The sequence below is a fragment of the Monocercomonoides exilis genome (genome assembly GCF_001643675.1).
Source record: "Monocercomonoides exilis strain PA203 chromosome Unknown scaffold4-2303458, whole genome shotgun sequence".
Lineage (NCBI taxonomy): Eukaryota > Preaxostyla > Oxymonadida > Polymastigidae > Monocercomonoides > Monocercomonoides exilis.
The window spans coordinates 1,943,846-1,964,968 of NW_027150549.1; the positions used below are offsets into that span (position 1 = coordinate 1,943,846).

At 34.5% G+C, this 21,123-nt stretch overlaps 5 protein-coding genes across 5 annotated transcripts; 3 read left to right on the forward strand and 2 right to left on the reverse strand.

Moving 5' to 3' along the window:
• Positions 1-29: 29 nt before the first annotated feature.
• On the reverse strand, positions 30-990 carry MONOS_17031 (uncharacterized protein; the record flags this gene model as incomplete). The annotated part of the gene is made up of 2 exons (XM_067869911.1): positions 30-910; positions 957-990. 2 exons carry the CDS (start codon positions 988-990, stop codon positions 174-176), a joined length of 771 nt encoding a protein of 256 aa, XP_067734898.1. The 3' UTR covers positions 30-173.
• A 3,989-nt stretch (positions 991-4,979) lies between these two features.
• MONOS_18547 (uncharacterized protein) lies at positions 4,980-6,535 on the reverse strand. The gene is made up of 2 exons (XM_067871576.1): positions 6,449-6,535; positions 4,980-6,353 (listed from the first exon to the last, which is right to left on the reverse strand). Exons 1-2 carry the CDS (start codon positions 6,492-6,494, stop codon positions 5,137-5,139), a joined length of 1,263 nt encoding a protein of 420 aa, XP_067734899.1. The 5' UTR covers positions 6,495-6,535; the 3' UTR covers positions 4,980-5,136.
• A 35-nt stretch (positions 6,536-6,570) lies between these two features.
• Positions 6,571-7,424, forward strand: MONOS_13702 (uncharacterized protein). Its single transcript, XM_067866429.1, has 4 exons — positions 6,571-6,729; positions 6,776-6,858; positions 6,915-6,992; positions 7,079-7,424. Exons 1-4 carry the CDS (start codon positions 6,585-6,587, stop codon positions 7,175-7,177), a joined length of 405 nt encoding a protein of 134 aa, XP_067734900.1. The 5' UTR covers positions 6,571-6,584; the 3' UTR covers positions 7,178-7,424.
• A 16-nt stretch (positions 7,425-7,440) lies between these two features.
• On the forward strand, positions 7,441-8,216 carry MONOS_13701 (putative peptidyl-prolyl cis-trans isomerase NIMA-interacting 1). The gene is made up of 3 exons (XM_067866428.1): positions 7,441-7,771; positions 7,832-7,973; positions 8,055-8,216. Exons 1-3 carry the CDS (start codon positions 7,672-7,674, stop codon positions 8,131-8,133), a joined length of 321 nt encoding a protein of 106 aa, XP_067734901.1. The 5' UTR covers positions 7,441-7,671; the 3' UTR covers positions 8,134-8,216.
• Positions 8,217-8,285: 69 nt separating this feature from the next.
• Positions 8,286-17,417, forward strand: MONOS_13700 (putative tubulin polyglutamylase TTLL6). Its single transcript, XM_067866427.1, has 10 exons — positions 8,286-8,495; positions 8,536-8,706; positions 8,750-9,018; positions 9,076-9,166; positions 9,251-10,300; positions 10,330-10,412; positions 10,540-10,731; positions 10,796-10,932; positions 11,022-11,152; positions 11,267-17,417. The coding sequence occupies exons 1-10, from the start codon at positions 8,320-8,322 to the stop codon at positions 16,662-16,664; spliced, it is 7,698 nt and encodes a 2,565-aa protein (XP_067734902.1). The 5' UTR covers positions 8,286-8,319; the 3' UTR covers positions 16,665-17,417.
• Positions 17,418-21,123: the final 3,706 nt, after the last annotated feature.

Here is a 21,123-nt window from a genome sequence, read left to right on the forward strand (position 1 = left end):
AATAAGAACAACAAAAAAATTATAAATCTTTATTTTAGAAAATAAAGTTAATTGCTGTTGCAAACGTGGAGCGAAGAGAATCTGAAATGAGCGAAATGTTGTCAAAAAAATTAAAAAATTATTTCTTGAGTTCCCATAAAAACTTAATAAAACAATTTCAAAATTTTAATATTTTAAGATGTCTTCTCGTTTTCCAAATTGCATCGCTTTTCGTTTTCATTCTTTTTTTTCATAATATAACGATCCCATCCTTCGTCGTCGTATTCATCATCTTCTTCATTCAAAGAATCACTCAAGCTTTCGCTCTCGCTCACTTCGCATAATTCGATATTTTGCACTTCATTTTCTTTGTTTGAGGAATTCAAAGTTATAACATCACTTTTTTCCTCTTGAGATTCAAATTTTCTGATTAACGCAGAATCAGTTTTGATTTCACTCGATGCATTTGTCTTTTCGATGAATACATCTTTATCTGTATTTGTTCCAATATAACTTGGAGCTAGGTTGAGTTTTTGGTGAAGTGACTTGTTTTCATAAGTGTTGCTCTCAAATAATTGATCTGTTTTCGAAGAATTTGTTAAAGTTGACGCAAAAGAACTGCTTACTAATGAAGATACAGCATTTTCTATTATTTGATCTTTCAAGGAATCGGATTTTTCTTGGGGACAAGCTTTTATTTCTGGATTTTTTATGATTTCTTTTTCATTTATTTCTTTGTATTGATCTTCTTTTGTTTTCTGTTCAAGCAATGCGCGTCGTTTCGATTCTATATATCTATCCCATCCTTGATCTGTGTAATCTTCTGGATCAACACTTTCAGAGTCTTCAGCATCATCTTCAATTTCTTCTTCGATATTTTGTACCATTGTATCTGGATGGAATACATAAGTTGAAAATTGCACAGTTGTTACTATAATACTGATAAATGTGATATATGAGCTAATTTTCTTCAATACCCTTTTTCTGGATTGCTTTCTTTTGTTTATTCATGATAACAAATTTATTATGGTTGTGAGTTTTTCATTTTCTTTTCATTTTAAAAAAAGTTATGTTTAAATGAAGTGATATTTGAAGCAAACATCAATTTTTTCATATGAATAACTGCGTTGTATCAAAAAAGTAAATTACATCAAAAAACAAAATTTTCAAAACAATTGTCATTTTTTTTATGATTTTCAACGAAGAATGGTGAGGAGGAAGAGATAGAGGGTAAATTTTATTTTTTATACAAAATGTTTGATAAATTCTTTTTGCCACTCAAAACAAAATACAACATATTTTATTTCCAATTTGGTTTATTTTCTTCACCAATCTCTTTGCATTTGGTGTGATAATTTTTGCTATAATTAGATTATTAATTAAAGTCCCTATATTTAAAAACATTAATTTCAATAAAAATTATATTTCAGAAAAGTTATTTTTCATGAAAACTAATTTTTCTTTTTATTACACCATTTATTATTCAAATTTGGTAAACTTATTATTCGAAATTGTTAAACTTATTATTCAAAATTGGTCAACTAATTATTCAAAATTAATAAACTAATTATTCGATTTTGGTAAACTAATTATTCAAATTTGGTAAACTTATTATTCGAAATTGTTAAACTTATTATTCAAAATTGGTCAACTAATTATTCGAAATTGGTAAACTTCTTATTCAAAATTAATAAAATTCAGGATTTTTTAAAAAAAATATATTTTGATATAATATGATCACTGGTTGAGTGTCAGAAAGTGATTAAAATGTTTTGTTTTTATCATTATTCTTAAAAGGGATGAAAATTGAACCCCAATTTTTATTATTTGTGAATAAATTTGAAAATTTCTGATTTTTCAGTAAAAAATCGTCATCCTTGAAATCGAATAATTTTCAAATGAATTCACCTCACATCGATAAATAATGTATAATCCAATCACAAAAATTTTTTGAAATTTAAATTTATTCAGATGAACAATTAAAAACAATTAAAGATTTTCTAAAGTGTATTTGCAGATATATTCAGTTCCGAAAAATATTTGTATTTTGTTTGAAAAACTGAAGCGAATAACTTTCCTTGATTGGATTATACATTATTTATCGATGTGAGGTGAATTCATTTGAAAATTATTCGATTTCAAGGATGACGATTTTTTACTGAAAAATCAGAAATTTTCAAATTTATTCACAAATAATAAAAATTGGGGTTCAATTTTCATCCCTTTTAAGAATAATGATAAAAACAAAACATTTTAATCACTTTCTGACACTCAACCAGTGATCATATTATATCAAAATATATTTTTTTTAAAAAATCCTGAATTTTATTAATTTTGAATAAGAAGTTTACCAATTTCGAATAATTAGTTGACCAATTTTGAATAATAAGTTTAACAATTTCGAATAATAAGTTTACCAAATTTGAATAATAAATGGTGTATTTGGTATTATTGAAAACGATTACTAAAACACATGGGAAAATTTTTTTCATTTCAGGCATTTGCATTGGAAAATAATACACTTTTCATAGACTTTTTGTGAACAAAAAACGCTTCAAAAATGAGTCGATTTTCTGAAATTTTCGAAATGATACAATTCTTCATGTTTTGATTTCAATGATGTCTGATTAAGGATATGAAAATCAAAATTATTTTGAAATCTGAGAAAGTCAAACAAAGTTATGAGTGAAGCAATTTTTCAATGCCTTGTAAAAAAAGCTTGAAAGACAGTATTTCCCCCACATATTTATGTATAAAATAAGATAAAGTGTAAATCATATTGTGTTGTTATTTTTGGGATTCATTTTCAAGTTTTGTTTAACAAGAAAATTTTCCAATTTTTTGGCTTTCAATATAAGATTGCAAAAAACATAAAATCAAAGATTCAATGATTTGCAAAGTTTCTTTCATTATTCTGAAAAAAAACATTTCACTCTTCAAATCACTTAATCATAATAATCCACTTTTCAAAAATAATTTTTTCCGGTTGTTCAATATTGACAACGACACATTGTCGTTCACAACCTTTGTTTTTTTCTTTTTTTTATTTGTGTCTTGAAAGGATATTTGTTTATCATTGACTCATTCGAATATTTTTTTCATTTGTGAATATTTTTGGTCATTCCGAAATTGACATGTGGGTAATTATTTTTGAAAAGTCGCAAATGTTTACTTTTCAAATAAGATAGAAATTTCATATTTCGATCAAATTTCTCTTTCCACTCACCAAATTTCTCTGTCATGAAAACGAAATTTCAACAATGTTATGATTATCATTTCAGGGAAGTTTCGAAAGAGGGAATAAAAATTTGATCGAAGAAAGAAATTTTTGTTTTATTTGACATTGAAAACAAAAGGAACTTTTCAAAAAAATTTTTTGACATATGTTATTCTTTTTGAAAAGGTGTGAATGTATTATTCATTCAATAAAAAATTTTTCATCATTTTTTAATCAAATTTCGGTTTCAATACACGAAGCTTCATAGAAATGGAAGAAAAAACTTCACAATGCTGAAAGATGCATTCTGGTTGAGTTACGTGAGTGTGAACAATCATTTGTCAAAAGATTTTTTTCATTTTATAAGATAATCAAACATATGAAACTTATAAAAAAAGAATAACATTTTCATATTTCAAATTAATTTGATATTCAATTATTTTAAAATTTTATTTTTTGACGATTGAAATGCGTTTATTTGTTTCGTGGAAAAGAAAGACAGGTTTATTTTTTATTAATTCATATTATAAAACGGAGAAAAAATTGAAACAATAAAATTTTAACTTTTCAAAAAAATAAAAACTCTTGTTGGGTTTCTTTAAATATGGGTAATTAATCACGAAATCATTAATTTTTTCTATGTGTTGAATATTTGAACAAATAACGTCATTTTCCTATTTATTTTCATGCAAACATCAAGAATACCACCAGTATTTGATAAACCAATGATTGACAAAAAAGAATGACAGAATCGTTTTGAATTGCGGTTCTCGCTTGTCAGAGATCATTTTATTATATTCAAAATAAAAAATCAATCCGAAACTTTTGATTGAAAAAACACGATTTCAAAAATATAGTTTGTTCAAAAAATACCGGACAAGATCGATATCTCAATAACAGCAAGAAGAAAAATTCTGTTAAATTTCCTCAAAATATATCTCATCAATACAAACTCGTTTGACATACAAAACTTTCAAAATAGCTTCATTTGTGCTCAGAGAAAATTATTAATGAAATATCGGAGTGACTCAAAATCCTATTTCTCCGAGATTTCAAAAATTAATTTTAACTGAGCACAAATAAAGCTGAAGTGAAGTCTTGTTTTTCAAATGAGTTTGTATTGACGAGATATGCTTTGAGGAAAATTAACAGAATTTTTCTTCTTGCTGTTATTGAGATATCGATCTTGTCCGGTATTTTTTGCACAAACTGTAATCACTAATGTGATTATATTTGAAATTATAACTTTTCTCTTTGTATTCATTTTTTTAATGTTGTTTGTCACTTAGAAGAGTTTTGTCTTCAATATGTGAATTTATCACTATTGTTTAATAAACAAATCTTTTTGTAAAAATAAAGATGTTGATGTTTTTAACAGGCCTTTTCACTCTTCAATTTTCTTTTGTTGATATTCAAGAAAAAATTTTGAACAGAAAATTTTGTGAGAAAAAATTTGATTTCAAAAATTATCTCGAACATGTAATGCCAAAAAATGTGAATCAGCAATATTGTTTTGCGCATACACATGCGCATAAAAAAAATTATTTTTTTAATATTTTCAATTAATAAAATTTTACAGAAAATTCAAATAAATATTAATTTGTCCAGCAAATATATAAATTTTGACAGTTCATATTTTTCATTAATTATTTTTTTCCCATGTTATTAGTCATTGAGTTATATTTTTTTTTTATTCGTTTATTCTGATGAGATAGAAAATAAGTTTTTCCATAAGTATTTTTCGAACAAGATAAATTCAAAAAATTATTTGTTAAAATTTATGAAATTTCCAACAATGAAAATCCCTAACAAATATATATTTTACAGTTATACAAAACAAAAATAACAACAATAATAAAAAAAAAAATAAAAATGTAATATTATGTGTGCATTTCGAATGTTTTGAGATTTTCCAGAAAAAATTTAAGTGCAGTAATTACTTAATATTCACAGCAAAACTTTAAAATTCTTAAAGGCAGATTATATTGAAGATTCTGATTCCAATGTAACAAAAGGGTCATTATATCAGCTCCACCTTCTTCTTCAAACCATCCATATTTCATATTAAATCTCTGATTCATTTCATGTTCCAAAAAATCGAAATCTAATCGACGAATGGAATTTTCTATGAACAAACACAGTGCATTTAAAACTCTATTAAAATGAAAAAAAGGAAGGCGCGCAATTATGTAAGATAAAAGCTCTGGAGTGATAACACTTGGGAGAATATCCATCGGGCAATAAAAAGAGACAAGCCGATAAATATTTGCAGCAGCTAAAGAGGCTTTATTTGGGATATCGCATCCAAAACACACGAGCAATTCCTCGAGAAAAGACTGGGAAATTGAATAATAAACATATTCACGATTATAACTTGAAACAATGTTGTATTGAAAGAACAAAAGCGCAGATTCAAGATATGCTGGGGATGACAAAGGAAGAAGCTGCCACAAGGGCCGAGGGCTTAATGAAATATGTTGTACATGTTGTTGTTTTGAGGTAAATTGATGTAACATTTTCCGAATCATTGATTGAATTGGATTTTGGTATTTAGGATTAATTTTTAGATCAATGTCTGTTTTCAATTCCAATAACTGAGTTAGACATAAGCATGCAAGATGTTGTGCTTGTCCTGATTCAGTAAATATCAGATTCAGTAAAAATAATATTAATAGTGAAGTTTCATTTTCTGATAATTTTAGAGATCCTAAAACGTTCTTCTGTGAAAATGCAATCATTGAGTACAGTTGTATATCTTTATTTTTGACGATTCCATTATCTTTAAAAAAGATAATTCGAAAATATCGCGCATCAGCTACATCTTTCAAATCTTCAATTATTGCCACTAATTTTAATGTCATTATTGAATGAAGCGGTAAAGCATATTCTTTTACAGCTTCACTCAAAAATATTGATAATTCAGCTTCTCCAAAAATCTTGGTTAAAATATTTGATGACTTCACTAACGCTAAATTTGAATTTGTTAACGATACACTTCCTAAAATATTTAGGATTATTTCCTTTTCATCAGATGTTGAATAACCATATCTTTCCTTTAAACGTTGTAACAACATTCTTGCTTCATCATCAAAGAAACAATGCAAACTTAATTTTGCAATCGATTGCACAATATCATTTAAATCTTCTTTGATAATTTCTATTTATCAATCAAGCAAAGAGTATTTTTATGAGACATAAATACAAAGCAAAGAATCAAATTGTTTCCATATTTAAAATATAGAAAAAATACACTTTTGTAGCTTTCGTTTTTGATAAACTCTTTGGAAATGTTACTCATGAAAATTTTCAAGGTTTTATTATTCAACCATGCAAATGAATATGGCTGAATGATCAAAATAGACTATCATAATTTCCATTTGCAGAATACATGGAGCAACATCAGATTGGAATAGGTGCACAAAGACAAAATGTAACAGAAAGAGCAAAAGAAACAGAGGAGCAATTTAGTCATTTTTATGGTCTTATTGAAAAAGAGAAAATGACCAAAGATAGGCCTGACGGCTTTTCAAAGAGTATTTATAATGTTGCATTTATTGCTGTACTAATAAAAATTTATAGTTCCATGTATAGGATCATACGACGAAGATACGGTCAAGGAAGGTCTTTTTGAGTTTGCTCAAGGAGTAAACCAGCAAGATTTCGTATGAAATATGATTGAATTATTATATAAAGTCCCTTATCATTTTAATACATCTAGAGAGGATCCATGATTATTCCTATTCCTGATTCAACGATTACATTACCCCTTGAAGATGCAAACTTCAGCACAACTGGAGTTTGATTTTCATTTTTCTGTGAATTCAAAGCAAAGTTACGAAAAATTAAAAAATATTTTTTTCTTTTCATTTTTGATTTATTTAGGCGGAGATTGCACATGATTTAAGCTATTTACTTACGAAAATCGATCAATTTATCGATGAAAACAAATCTGAGGAATCGAAAATATCAAGACATCATTAGCTACTTTTTCATCTTGGGGATTATATAAATATTTTTCTATTTTTTATTTAATTTATTAATTTTTTTAAAATGTTTTTTAAATAAGAAAATTTACGATATAAGATGGGCGAGTTTTCCTTTCACTTCGCCAATGTCAAATTTTAATGTTCATTTCATTTCTTTTCTTTATTTTCTTTTTTTTAAAAATGTTACGCATTTTTGTTGACATTTCTGATTTTGCTGAAAAACAATTGCCGTTTTAATGAAAGAATCCGCATATTTGCTTCAGATTTTTAATTTTTTTGAAAGAATTGAACAACAGACATTTTTGTGCAGTTGTTTTAAATGTTTATTATCAAAATGCGATATTCTCATCATGTGCAAAAATTCACATTTTCTTGGAAAAATTGCATACAGCTATGGTTCATGATCATCTTTAATCAACTTTATGTCAAGTTCAGTCAGAGCAAGTCACATTCTAGTCAAACACAATCAATCAAGGAATGCTTTGATTTATGATTTTTATGATTGTTTATTATTATTACAGGAATCCTTCATCGTGGAGGGAGGCAAAAATAACAAGAACAAAAGAAGAAGCAGTGGAAATTCTCACAGGTTTACCAGATATATGTAACACACAGTTTCTTATATTTTATTTTACAACATCACTTACAGGATATTTGAATGATATTAAAAGTGGGAGAAAAGGATTTGGAGAAATTGCTCGTCAGTTTTCTGATTGTTCGTCTGCATCAAGAGATGGAGATTTAGGGCCTTTTACAAGAGGTCAAATGCAAAAACCATTTGAAGATGCAGCGTTTGAATTTGATTTTTTAAATCAAAAATTGAGCTCATGGTTTAAATAATATTTTTCCATTTAATTTCTTCTTTTCTGTAGCTTTGCATTGAAAGTTGGCGAGATGAGTGGAATTGTTTCCACTGCTTCAGGAGTTCATATTATTCTTAGAACAGCATAATCATTCCTCTTTTTTATTGTTATTAAAAATTATCATACTAAAAGCTATTTTTTTCAAATAAACATGAACATGGAAATTTTTTATTATTTTTGTTTGTATGCAATGCATTGTCGAAAAATTACAGAGGAAAAAAAAATATTATACACCCAAAGATTGGAATGGGACGAACAACTATTTTTTGGAATCATGAACATTCCTTATGTTGAGATTCTTCAACTTGCACTTCTCCCCGGGATAATTGTAGCTTTTTTTGGTTGGCTTTTGGGAACAACAGATGTAATTCTACCTCATCACATCGATGGATTAAACCGTTTTGCAATGAAAATTGCATTACCAATGGGAATATTTAACGTTATCTACAAGTTTGCTTTCTTTTTCTCTCGGCCTTAACTGTATAGTTAGGCAAACACTTGAAGGATCTGATTTATTGTTTATCCTTCCGAGTATTGCCCACAAATTTGTTATGTTTTTTGTTTGCGCAATTCCGATGCTCTTTATGAAATCTTTTACGCTTGAACTATATGTCATGTTGCAGTTAAATGCAAATTACAGCAACAATATTATTTACGGAACGTTTGCACCTTATTTAACATAACTATATTATTATTTTCGTTAGAGCATTTTTAATGAGTGTTTTTCCAAATTGTAAAATGGATCTTTTGTGCGTGCTATCTGCAATTCCAGATTCATTGATAGTGTTGCCGTTCTCTCTCTTTCTTCTTGAATATGAAAAGCTTCGTAGACAATGGATGCGCGATCCATCTCACAGTGGAAAGCCAATGTCACGTCGTCAAGTCTTTTCTCTCATTCCTTACTTGATTTATCGAGTGGTCACTAATCCAATTATTTGGGGGATGCTTCTTGGGGTTATCTTTAGTGCTGTAAGTTTGGAGAACATTTGATTTTGTATAACATAATTCTTGAAATAATATTTTTTCTCAGAAATCCCACTTCCATTATTCATACAGACATCATTAAACCATCTTGGAAACTGCAACTATGGAGTGTCAATGTTCAACGTTGGATTATTTCTGTATGACATCATATAGATTCATTCATTACATTGAAACAAAAAAATTTTGGAAATATATTTATATTTATTTTTCATTATTAACAGAGCACATGCCCATGGATTGAAGATTAACTGGTCTAGCGTGTGGAAGTCAATTAAAAATAAATGCGGTAAAGGAGTTAAAGTGGAAGACAACCAGCAATCAGAAAAAAATGAAATTGAAATGACGGATTCATTTATCACAAAGCCTGATGTCAATGATCTTAATCAAGGCCCGGAATTAATTGACGTGAATGAGTTAAATACAGAACACTCCACTTCAGGAGATCTCACAACATATGAGAGTGAGGAAGATATCAAGCAGGAGAAAATCAAGAACCAGAATATATTTTCAGGTTCCTACGAAGATTTCAAACAAAAGGAATCAGAATCAGATGAACAAAAAATAAGGATGAATTCAAAGAAGTCTGTTAGTCAGATTGTTATTGACATGGAGAGAAATAACGATGATTCCAGCACGCCAAGTTCGAGTTCTTCTGACAGCGGTATTTTGTCGTCTTCTTCAATCAGTGCCCATTCAGAGGCCGAATCTGTGACGATTGCTCGACGCGATCCGAAATCGATCCCAGTCATGGCATCTTCTTCTGGCTGCACTTCACACTCGACTCAGCACACACAAACACTTTCACCTTCGCCTTCACAGACGCCATCATTCTCACCATCGCTATCACTCTCACCATCACTTTCACCCGCACAATCTCCTGCCTCGTGCATATCCTCCTCAACCACAACAGAACTTCTCCCACAATCTGCTTCATCAGGCTCTGATTCATCGAATCTTTCCTCTCCTGTTTCCACTGACCCACAAAGTTGCAAATACCCACCAGACAAGCAAGCTACCTCTCAGTCATCTCCTCCGGTTGATTCAGATGAGAATGATGACGACAGCAATACGAGACTCCATCCGCTTCGTGTTGTTGCCTTTTCAATAATGAGATTTATTATTTCTCCATTATGTATGCTTGCAGTGACTTCACTCTTTTCACTTCACTCTCCAACCACAAATGCTTCAATTTTGCCTCCTCCATATCTTAATGCTTCAGTTCTTATAGCTTCATTCCCTCTTGCCCTTATTGCATTTTCACTTTCAAAAGAGTATAATTTTTGTTCAATTGATGCTGTAGTTTCAATTGTTCTACAATCTTTTATTTTCACTTTTCCCGTGTTTATAATTTGGGTCTTAATTCTTCAATATATATTTCCAATAGTTTAATTTTTGTGTTTTATCCATTCATCATTTCAAAAATTCATATTTTTCTTTCGCCAACGATCTAAATTGTTATTTGTATTTATATTAAATGATTAGCTTTTTAAAAAAATTTGAATGAACGCAGGTGATAATTCAAACAAAAATCATGATTCGATTGCTACAGAAGAATTGGGAGAAGCATTTGATGGAGAAGAATCTGGAGAATCATCAGAAGAAGAGGAAACAGTTCAAATTCCTAAAGAGATTTCCCTGCAACAAAAACCTCACACCGTTAAAAAACGAAGAAAAAAGAATGCAATTTATGTAAACTTAACATGTTTGAAAACAATAAAATTTCCGAAAAAATAATATTGATGAAAATACGAAAAAAATTTATTTAGGCTGTAAATACTCCGTTCTTCGTAAAGTTGTGAGAGAATTACAATGGATAGAAACAGAAGACGAGAAAGATTGGAATTTATTTTGGATTGATACTTCTGTTTGCGCAGAACGCTTGAAACGAATGAAAAGTTATCAAGTTTGAATTTCTCTGTTTCTACCGGTAATTTCTTCAAAAAATTTTCTTTGCTTGAATTTACAACCCATTGCCTATTATGCTAAAATCAGAAAATCAATCATTTCCCAGGAATGAGTGAGATAACAAGAAAAGATAGTCTTGGACGAAACATTAATCGTCTGAAAAAAATGTTTCCTGATGAGTTCAAATTTATTCCAAATACTTGGGTTTTACCACACGAGTTTGTTCATATTTTTTTTTATTTTATGAATAATTATTCTTTATCAAAAATTCGAAAATTACATAATGATATTGATACTTTGTCGATATTCTAAAAATCCAAAAATTCATTCAGTTATGGTGAACTTCAGCACTATTGCTCCACTCACAAAAACAGAAAAACGCTGATTGTGAAGCCAGATGCAAGCTGTCAGGGAAGAGGGATATTTCTTACGCGCGATCCGTCCTCGTTGTCTCTGAGAGATGATTTTGTGGTGCAGAGTTACATCACAAAGCCTCATCTTATCAATGGGTATAAGTACGACCTGCGGGTGTATGTGCTTGTGGCGTCGTGCAACCCGCTGCGGGTGTATCTGCACAAGTTGGGGATTGTGCGGTTTGCGACGGAGAAGTACCAGCGCCCGACGTCAGACAACATTTCATGCTCGTTCATGCACCTGACAAACTACGCTGTCAACAAGCGGAACAAGTCGTTTGTGTTCAACAAGGACGCCGAGAAGGCTGGGGAAGGGAGCAAGTGGAGCCACGAGGCGTATGCGAAGTACATGGAGGAGGTGGAGAAAGTGGATGTGGCGCAGCTGTGGCGGGAGATAGGCGACTGTGTGGTGAAGACGATCATCCCCATTCAGACCATCCTCGCACACACATACCGCCTCTGCACTCCCGACGACGCAATCACGCGGCGGAGCTCGATGTGCTTTGAGGTGCTTGGCTTTGATGTGATACTGGACAGCAAGTTCCACCCGCACATTCTCGAAGTCAACCACTCTCCCTCATTCACGACAGACACGCCACTCGACTACGAGGTGAAGCACAGCGTCATCCACGACACGATCATCATGATGAACATCAACAACGCTGACAAACACCTCTTCAAGCGCATCGAGAAGCAGAAGCACCTCTCCCGCATTCTCAAGCCGCTCCAGCAGAAACCAGCGTCAGCTGCGTTGGGATCAGTTTCCTCGTCTTTCTCATCATCATCATCATCATCATCATCTTCTTCTTCTTCTTCGTCTTCGTCGCAGATGAATTCCCTCCGACGCCCAACATCTGCATCTGCACGAGGGCCGTCAAGGGGAAATGTCACAGGAAAATCCTCCATTTCAGCAGGATCAACTGCAAACTTCGGCACTTCAAGCGAAAACAAAGCAGCAATCCATCTTCATTCTCAGTCGCGACCACAGCCGCGCTCAAAAACACCAACAGCTCCCGTGTCAACAGGAACAACAACAACATCATCATCTTCCTCATTAGCAGCACAGCTGAATGCGTTTTCTGTTTCCACCACAAAAAAGTCCCGTGTGCGCAAGCCTCCTCCAGTGACAGCAGCCGAGTGGGAGGCAGCGCATCTGAATGGCTTTGTGCTGATCCACCCGACGCCGCAGACAGAAGGCTATGAGAAGTACATTCTGTCTCCTGAGCAGCTCTTTGCCGCAGACACTGTGTCGTCGCGTGTACGGAGGGAGCAGACGATGAAGTGGACGGAGCAGAGAGAGAAGGAGAAAGAGGGGCTCAGCTGGAAGAGGCCGAAGTCAAGCACTGCAGCAGCAGCAGCAGGAGCAGGAGCAGGGGCGAATGCTAATTCTTTGAGATCATCATCGTCAACTTCTTCTTCTTCTTCTTCTGCAGCTGATCGATTCACCAAAAAGGACTTTCTGAAAGTCAAAGACCAGCCAAAAACTGCACTTTCTCCAGGCACATCCGCAGCTCCATCTCCAACCCCTTCTCCATTCAAACCATCAAGTACATCTGAATCTCAATCATCATCATCATCATCTTCATCTTCATCATCTACATACACCGCCTCATTCCGCTCTCGCTATCCGTTTCCCCTCGAACCTCCCATCTTCTCCTCCGCTGCCTCTCCTCTGCCTTCTTCAATCAGCGCACACTCGCTGAACCGGTTCGATCCATCTTCTTCTTCTTCTTCCTCAGCTTCTTCTTCTTCTTCCGCCTCGCATGTTGCTCCGTCGAATTGGGATGTGCCCATCCACCCGCTCATCGCCTCCTCCACATCAATGCTTTTTGCATCGTCTCATACTCCACTCATTTCAAATCAGTCTTCACAGCCATCGTCGTCATCTTCTTCTTATTCTGCTTCTTCTCCCAGGGCAATTCCCCAAACACAGACAAGAACAGCCACCACTGCTACCATCACATCCACCCACTCCATTCTTCCCTCTCCCTCTCCTTACCTTCCTCTTTCCGCCCATCCGCCCACTTCTGGTTACATCGATCTCATTCCTGTGCCTGCTGCCTTTTTCGCTGCGTTCTCGTCGCTCGCTGCCATTCCAGCTGCAAAAGTCGACCCAGCTGCAGAGGCGCAGAGGAGGCGGCAGATGAAGGAGAGGGAAGACTACGTGGTGGCGTGTGGGTTTCCGCAGTATGCATATCAGCTGGTGAAGAGAATAAAAGAAGGTGGAGGAGGAAGAGGAGGAGGAGGAGTGGGAGGAGGAGGAGGAGGAGGAGGAGTGGGAGGAGGAGGAGGAGGAGGGGCAGTGAGGCAGGGGGTGAGTGGAGGGGATAGAAATGGCAGTGAGAATTCAAATAGAAACAAGGTGGAGAATGAAACAAAATACGAAGTGAAACAAGACTCTTCTGATGGAATGGAATTCAGATCACAAGAAACTCAATTGTCTCATTCTGGATATGGAGCAGTAGATGCTAATCAGCAAATGACAATAGACAATGCAAATGACAAATGGAAAGCAAAAATCGAAGATGCAGCAACAAACAAGGAAAATAAAGAGAACGAAGAAGAAGCTGAAGAGGAAGAGGAAGAAGAAGGAGAAGTGGCAGAAGAGCAATCTTCAAAATTCAAAGAAAAAGATTTCATTGAAGCCAACAACAAAATGAATGTTACACTGAACAGATCGAACTCTCGAGTTGCCTGGGAAGATGAAGGGAATGGTGTTAAAAGTACAGAAATTAGTGATATGCATAAAAGAAAAGGAGGAGGAGGAGGAGGAGGAGGAGAAGAAGAAGAAGAAGAAGAAGAAACTGAGGCAAATGTGTTTGACGAAAGAAGAGGAAGTAGAATAGAAGAAGGGAAAAGCAGATCAAGCACTTCTTCCACTCTGACATGGAATAAAGAAGAACATGAAGCTGATGCTAAAATGACTCTGAATCAAGATGATGACACGATTTTTGAAAGATCTGCTTCCAAACCTCAGACTCCATTACCATCTTCATCAGTCGCTTCTTTTGCCCCGCCAAGTTCAACAGCAGCGCCGAGAGTAACTGTGCCCCCTTCCACTTCACATTCAGCTCATCCATCCATTTCATCAACAATATCATCGTCATTGACAGCAGCAACACCGACACTGACAACTTCTTCTTTTTCTCCTTCTTCTTCTCCATCGCCTAATTCCATTTCATCTCCACTTCCGCCCACACAAACATCGCCTGCCTCTTCATCTCCACTGAAATCTCCTCTTCCATCTGCTCCTCGCCTTTCCTTCCCACTTCGCTATCCTCTTCCTGACCGAAGCATCCAGTTTGATTCACATTCTTCCAATTCTTCCAATTCTTCTCATCCTTTCCTTTCTCTCACTTCCCCCACTCTCTCATCCCTCAGATCCCACCAGTTCTCTGTTGCCCCGCTTTTATCGCCTTCTTCTTCTACTTCTTCTTCTTCTTCCTCTTCTACAACTACTTCTCCTTCTTCACAGGCACCTTCTTCCACACCCAGAGCTGTTTTGTCTCCCATCAGCACTCCCTTCCTCTCTGGCTCCTTTTCTGCTCGCTATTCACCACGAAGTCCCCGCTCCCCGACTGCTCTTTCGTCACTGCCCACATCTTCTCTCCCTTTCACAGCACATTCATCATCATCATCAACTTCTTCTTCCTCCTCTTCTTCCTCTTCTTCTTCTGTGTTGATGGATACACTTCCAGATACCCCCCTCTCGCCATATGCCTCAATGCCGGCTTTTGCGCTGACGCCGTCGCTTGTCTCGACAGCTGACATGGCCAGCAGACTGCAGAAGAGAGGCGCCGGAAAAACGGAGAAATTGAGGGAGGACGGGGCAGTGACTGAGAGGGTGTATGGGAAAGGGTCGATGCAGAGGCAGAGATTGGAAATGAAACAGGAGAAGAATGGAAGAGAATCAGCAGAAGCACGAAATGGCATTGGGAAAAGAAGTTTCGGAGGAGAAGGCGAAGGAGAAAGAGATGGAGGCAGGGGAGAAGAAAGGGAGAAGGTGAATGTTATTGATTTTGACGAAGAAAACGACAGAATTGAGAGAAGAGCAAACGATGTAATGATTGAAGGAAAGCACAACCATTCGCTTTCGGCAGGAGAAGTCGATGAATTCACAGATGATTTGTGTATCACAGAAAGAACAGAAAGGTCAATTGACAGGAAAACTGACATGAATAATTCAACAACTCCTTTTGATACACACAATGTGACAACAGAAACTAAGAACACGAGAAAGCAGAAACAATCGCTGAAGTCTCAGCTCATGTCACACATCACCATTTCTCAGTATTCTCTGAGCAATCCTCAGAAAAACGGAAGAACAGACAACAACAACAACAGCAGAGGAGGAGGAGGAGGAGGAACAGCTGATGCAAAGCCACAGATTCCGAAGTTGTATGCGCCTTCGTCTGCGATTGAGCAGTCGGTGCTGGATTCTGTCATGCCAGCAGCATCATCAGCTTCTTCTTCCTCTGCTTCTGCAACTGCACCTCCTCCTCCTCCTTCTTCCTCCTCGTCTTCTCCTTTTCTTTCCTCTTCCACTTCATCATCATCACCATCACCATCATCCTCTTTTTATCCTTCTTCTCAATCGCCTACCCTCTTTGCATCGCCAAACACTTCGCCACGCCACTCTGCCCGCCCGTCGCTTATCATTTCATCTGCCCATTTTCCGTTGGATGTGCCGTCTGCCTCATTCACTTCGCGAACACTTTCTCCTTCTCCTTCTCTTTCCTTATCTTCTGCCTCGTCTCGCCCCACTTCTGCTACTTCTTCTTCTTCATCTTCATCATCTTCTTCTTTGTCTCCTGGTATCGCCTCTTCATTTCGTCCGCTTTCCTCTCAACTTAGCAGCCGTTCATACAAATCATCATCATCATCTTCTTCTTCTTCTTCCGTTCGCTCATCTTTCTCATCCCACCATCAACCACAAACATTCACGCAATCCCATTCACGTGTTTCATTTCTGCAGTCTTCTTCTTCTTCTTCTTCTTCTCCCTCTTCTTCTTTTCAGTCAAGAGATCAGCAGATGGCTAATAAGCCTCTTTCAAACAAATCCAAAGACTCAATTTTTGCTCCGCCGTCTCGAAAAACCCCTCCTCTCATCGCAAACAAGGCAAAGAACGCTGCCACAGGAGATCTTCATCATTCCACACCATCCTCATTTTTGCCATTGCAACACAGTCAGAAAACAGCTTCTGGTTCAACTTCTGCTTTTGCAGCTTCTTCAAGGTCTAATCATCTTTCTCCTCCTTCAATTCATTCAGCGACTCAATCTCTTTCTTCTATGCCTTCACATATCGGTGGTCGATGAGTTGATAGCATCTTTTGTTTTTTTCAAAAACGTAATTTGTTTGCAATGACTTATGACATCGAAGAAGTCTGTTGTTTACAAGTAGTTTTTTTCAATTTTTGATTTAATATTTTAAAATTATCTTGTATCATCATTAAAATATTGATAATTTTTTTGTGCTTGATTTTTTTTTTTATTTTCGCTTTTACCACAATGCGTTCAGTTTTGTTCATATGCATATCTGAGTATTTATGTAACATTTCATTTTTTTCTCCCAAGAATATCATCTATATCAGCAATTTCTTCAGATTCTTCTTCTTCAATTTCATTTTCCTCTGCTTCATTTTCATTTTCATTTTCATTTTCATTTTCATTTTCATTTTCATTTTCATCATTTTCAATGATTAGGAACTTAACGAGATTAGCAAAACTAATTTCAAATGAGACTTGACAAGATAAAGAGAAACACAATCATGAATCAATCGAATACAAGGTCCAATAGGCGGAAAAGTGCAATTTGAATGATGCCACAAACACTCTATTGTATTCGCACCTGCCTTTATATCCTTATCAAAGAGATGTTTTTTGTGGTGAACTTTCAAATGCTTGCAACCTAGAAATTCCAAAATACACTGACATCGTTTAATGTCCGACCAGTATAGAATATTGTAGTTATTGAGATTATAGAAACATTTCACGTTTTATTTTTTTAATACCACTTCATGTTTTGTTCACCAAACAAAACAGTTAACAAACCTCAAAATAGTTTCTTTATTTTTCTTTGATTTATTGACATTAATTAAATTATGGTGTAAATAAAGGTTCGCAAAGTTTCCTGACAAAAAATAAAAAATGAAAAATACGAAGATAAAAGGTTAGTAAATCTATGTTATTTTACAAACATTGAATTCAGAATGCCAAGATTACTATCATTGAAAAAGCAACTGGAAATCAAAAGGCTTCATGCAAAAGGATTCAGTAGAAATGCAATAGCAAGAATGACAAAAACATCCAGAGAATCAGTCTCAAAATACATTAACACAAAAACACTTATCACACAAAGAATATTCAGGTGCAAACCTGGGCGTCCAACATTTCTTTCAAGAAAAAACAGATACATTGTCAAGAAAGCACTGAAAGAAAAATTGATACACAGGGCAAGAGATATCCCAAAGGTGACAGGAATCTATTGCGGTCTGACCACAGCACGATTACTACTGCATAATGTTCCGTCCAAACACACACTGCGAAAAAAGTGACCATTTGAAACTAATTACACAAAGAAACAGAGAAAAGATTTTGCAGAGTGCCATTTAAGGGATGATGACAAATGGAATCACACCTGTTTTGCTGACGAAAAAAAATTCAACCTTGATGGTCCAGACAGCAGAAGGATGGCATGGATTCCTTTAAATGACGCTATTTCCTTTGATCATCAAAGTCAGAAACCTCGTCAAAAACTTACGGTATGGGGAGCAGTTGGTTTGAATTTCAAAAGTGATTTGTTAATATTTGAAAATCCAATTAATTCAATTGATTATGTTAATGTTTTGAAGCACACTCTGAAACCGAAAGCTGATCCCAAGTGTCCCTTTTTCCTGGAGATTCGTTCATGATAATGCTTCTATCCATAAATCAAAGCTCGTTAAAAAAATACTGTGATGATAATCGAATTCACACCATTCCATGGCCACCGTACTCTCCGGATCTTAATCCAATTGAAAATGTGTGGAAAATGTTAAGAGATAGGGTTTTTGAGGATGGAGTCCCAAAAACATCCATTTCAGAATTAAAAGAAAGTCTGACAACAAATTGGAAAAGAATACCTCAATTCATGATAAATAATACAATTATGTCTATGAACGATAGATTGTCAGCAGTCATTGAAGCTAAAGGGAGTTACACGAAATATTAAATTATTGTTCAAAGTTTTTTGTATCTTTTTTTTAAAGAATTTTTTTTATGGTTGCACACTTTTTGGAACATTTTTTTATTATTATGGAATATTTTTTAATTTTATTTTATTCACAAAAACAAATTGAAACAATTTTGATCATGTTGATGTTTGTTTTTTATAAAATATCATTTATGCAAAAAGAAAAAAACACAACATACAACAATTTGAAGAAAGAGGTATCAACCATGAAAAGGTCGGATAGTTTACGTTGGCACTGTATCATACGCTCTCCACTTATCCGACATTATTGTTGCTCCTCCCTTAATGAACTTCAATATCGATGGAATGAGTATCTCTCTTTTTATATTTGGTACCACAACCATAAATCTTCCTCCAGCTCCTCCATCCTGTTTCCTCTCCATCCCTCCAAAAATCCAGATTTGTTTTTTCTTTTTTCCACAATGAAATTTTCTTTTCCCTCTTATTGCTTCATCATAATCCACAATTTGTCTTTCCCCTCCAATAAATACTTGCATCTCATTCCGAACATCTGCACATGCTTTCCTGATGACACTTCACCAACGGCAAACAGTGTATTTATCTATTTCGAGTAACTATGCAGTTGTTTTGTTGAGGATTTTCAATCAGTAATTTTTTCAAACATGCAAATAGTTCATAAATTCAATATTTATTTTGTTCAACTTTGTTCATGGAAGCAATATCATTTTTGCGTAGCGTTTTTAACAAGTGTTAAATTGATATTTTCCATCCTTGAATGTGTTGATTTTGCAATATTCAATGATTCTTGTACACTGGGATGCAATTAATAGTAATTTCTTTGATTAACCAATCCCAAGCCTTCATATAATCAAAAGACAAACGATAGTTGTCGGATATTTCCTCTTTTCCAATGTCCCAAATGCCACGTTTAATGAGATAATAATTGACCAAAACCCAAAATAAATACAATTTGCGTATTTTTTATTGCTAAATGGTTGATAACCCGGGAAAAAGAAGACAACTCGGGAAATTTTCTTAATGATCACCCCCTTTATGTGTTGCAATGAAAAAACAACGACAGAAATTGAACCTTCGCAGATTTATATCTTTTCTTTCTTCGTCTGAATATTGAAAGCATTCAACAAGGCAGTTAAGAGTCCTGAAAATAATTGAAAAAGAAGGTTTCAGAGCATCAGATGTATTCAAGGTGGGATTGATTTCGTAGAGTGCAAACTTCAGAGTTGTTGAGGCGAAAAATGAACATAGAGACGTCGGAATAAATGGAAGACCCTGGAAAATCAGAAAAAAGTATCGCGATGGAATATCAATGCTAATAAAAAATTATTTACACAATCTTAAAGGAACAACTGCAAAGCAATGGACAAATGCAGTTTGAATGTTATTATTTCAATTATTTAATTATATTTTTATTATGAACAGGCAAGTTTCATTTCTTCTTCAAAAAAGAAGGAAAGCGTTTATAAAAAGGCTGTGAATAAAAAGTGGGGTTATTCTTTTATTTCCAAAATAAAAGGATCTTTATAAAAAAAGCCCGCAAAACTTCCAATAAAAAGAATCGAACACTCATCAAGGCTCATTTTGCGTCCTTTTTTTGAAGATTTGAAAGAATTATATAAGAAGAAGAAATATATTCCACAATATATATTTAATCTCGATGAAACTTATATGAAAAGAGACACAACTGAATCAACGAAGATAATAACTCTGCCGGATTGTCCCAGCCCAATTTCTCAAAAAGCACCTCTTCCTCTATCAATTTCCTTGCTTTTACTGATTTCCGCAGACGGGGAACATTGTAAAACTTCTGTGATCAGTCATTCAACATTTCTTCCACAGGAATATGCTCAGGCCAACTCCGACAACTTTGTTTTTACTGCGACTACAAAGAAAGGAATGGATTCTTCTTTATTCTTTGACCTATTCAAATATGTTGTAGTTGATTCTATAGATAGAAGAAGAAAACTCATGGGATTATCTAACTTTCCTTCATGCCTGCATATGGATAGTGCAACAATACACACGAACAAAGATGTCTTGGAACTGGCAAAGGAAAATGGGATCAATATTGTATTTCCTCCTTCGCACACCTCGCACATCGTCCAGCCCTTCGATAAATATGTCAATGCAAACATGAAGAAAATTATTTACACTACTGAAACAGACTTTGTGCGAAGCAATGCATCATCAAACAGATTCAACTTCGTCAAAAAACTTAAGGAAGCATTATCAGAAGCATTAAAGCCATCTCCCATCGAAGCATCTTTCAGAGATTCTGGCATTTGGCCCTTAAATCCTGAAATTGTACTAAAAATCCTCAGTGAAACATCTCCTGTTGAAGGTTGCGAAGCTTCCATCAACAAAACCCACTTGATTGATTACTCGAAGTGCAGAATTTTCACTTTCGATTAAGTTTTTTCATATATTCACATAGAACATTTCATTATTTCTTTTTTTAAAAACTGTTTTCTTTTAGTAATAATTTACCCAGGTTATCAACCAACTAGTTGAAAAACAAATTCCTTTTTTGACTATGATAAGTTTAAAACATATAATGTGGTTTTT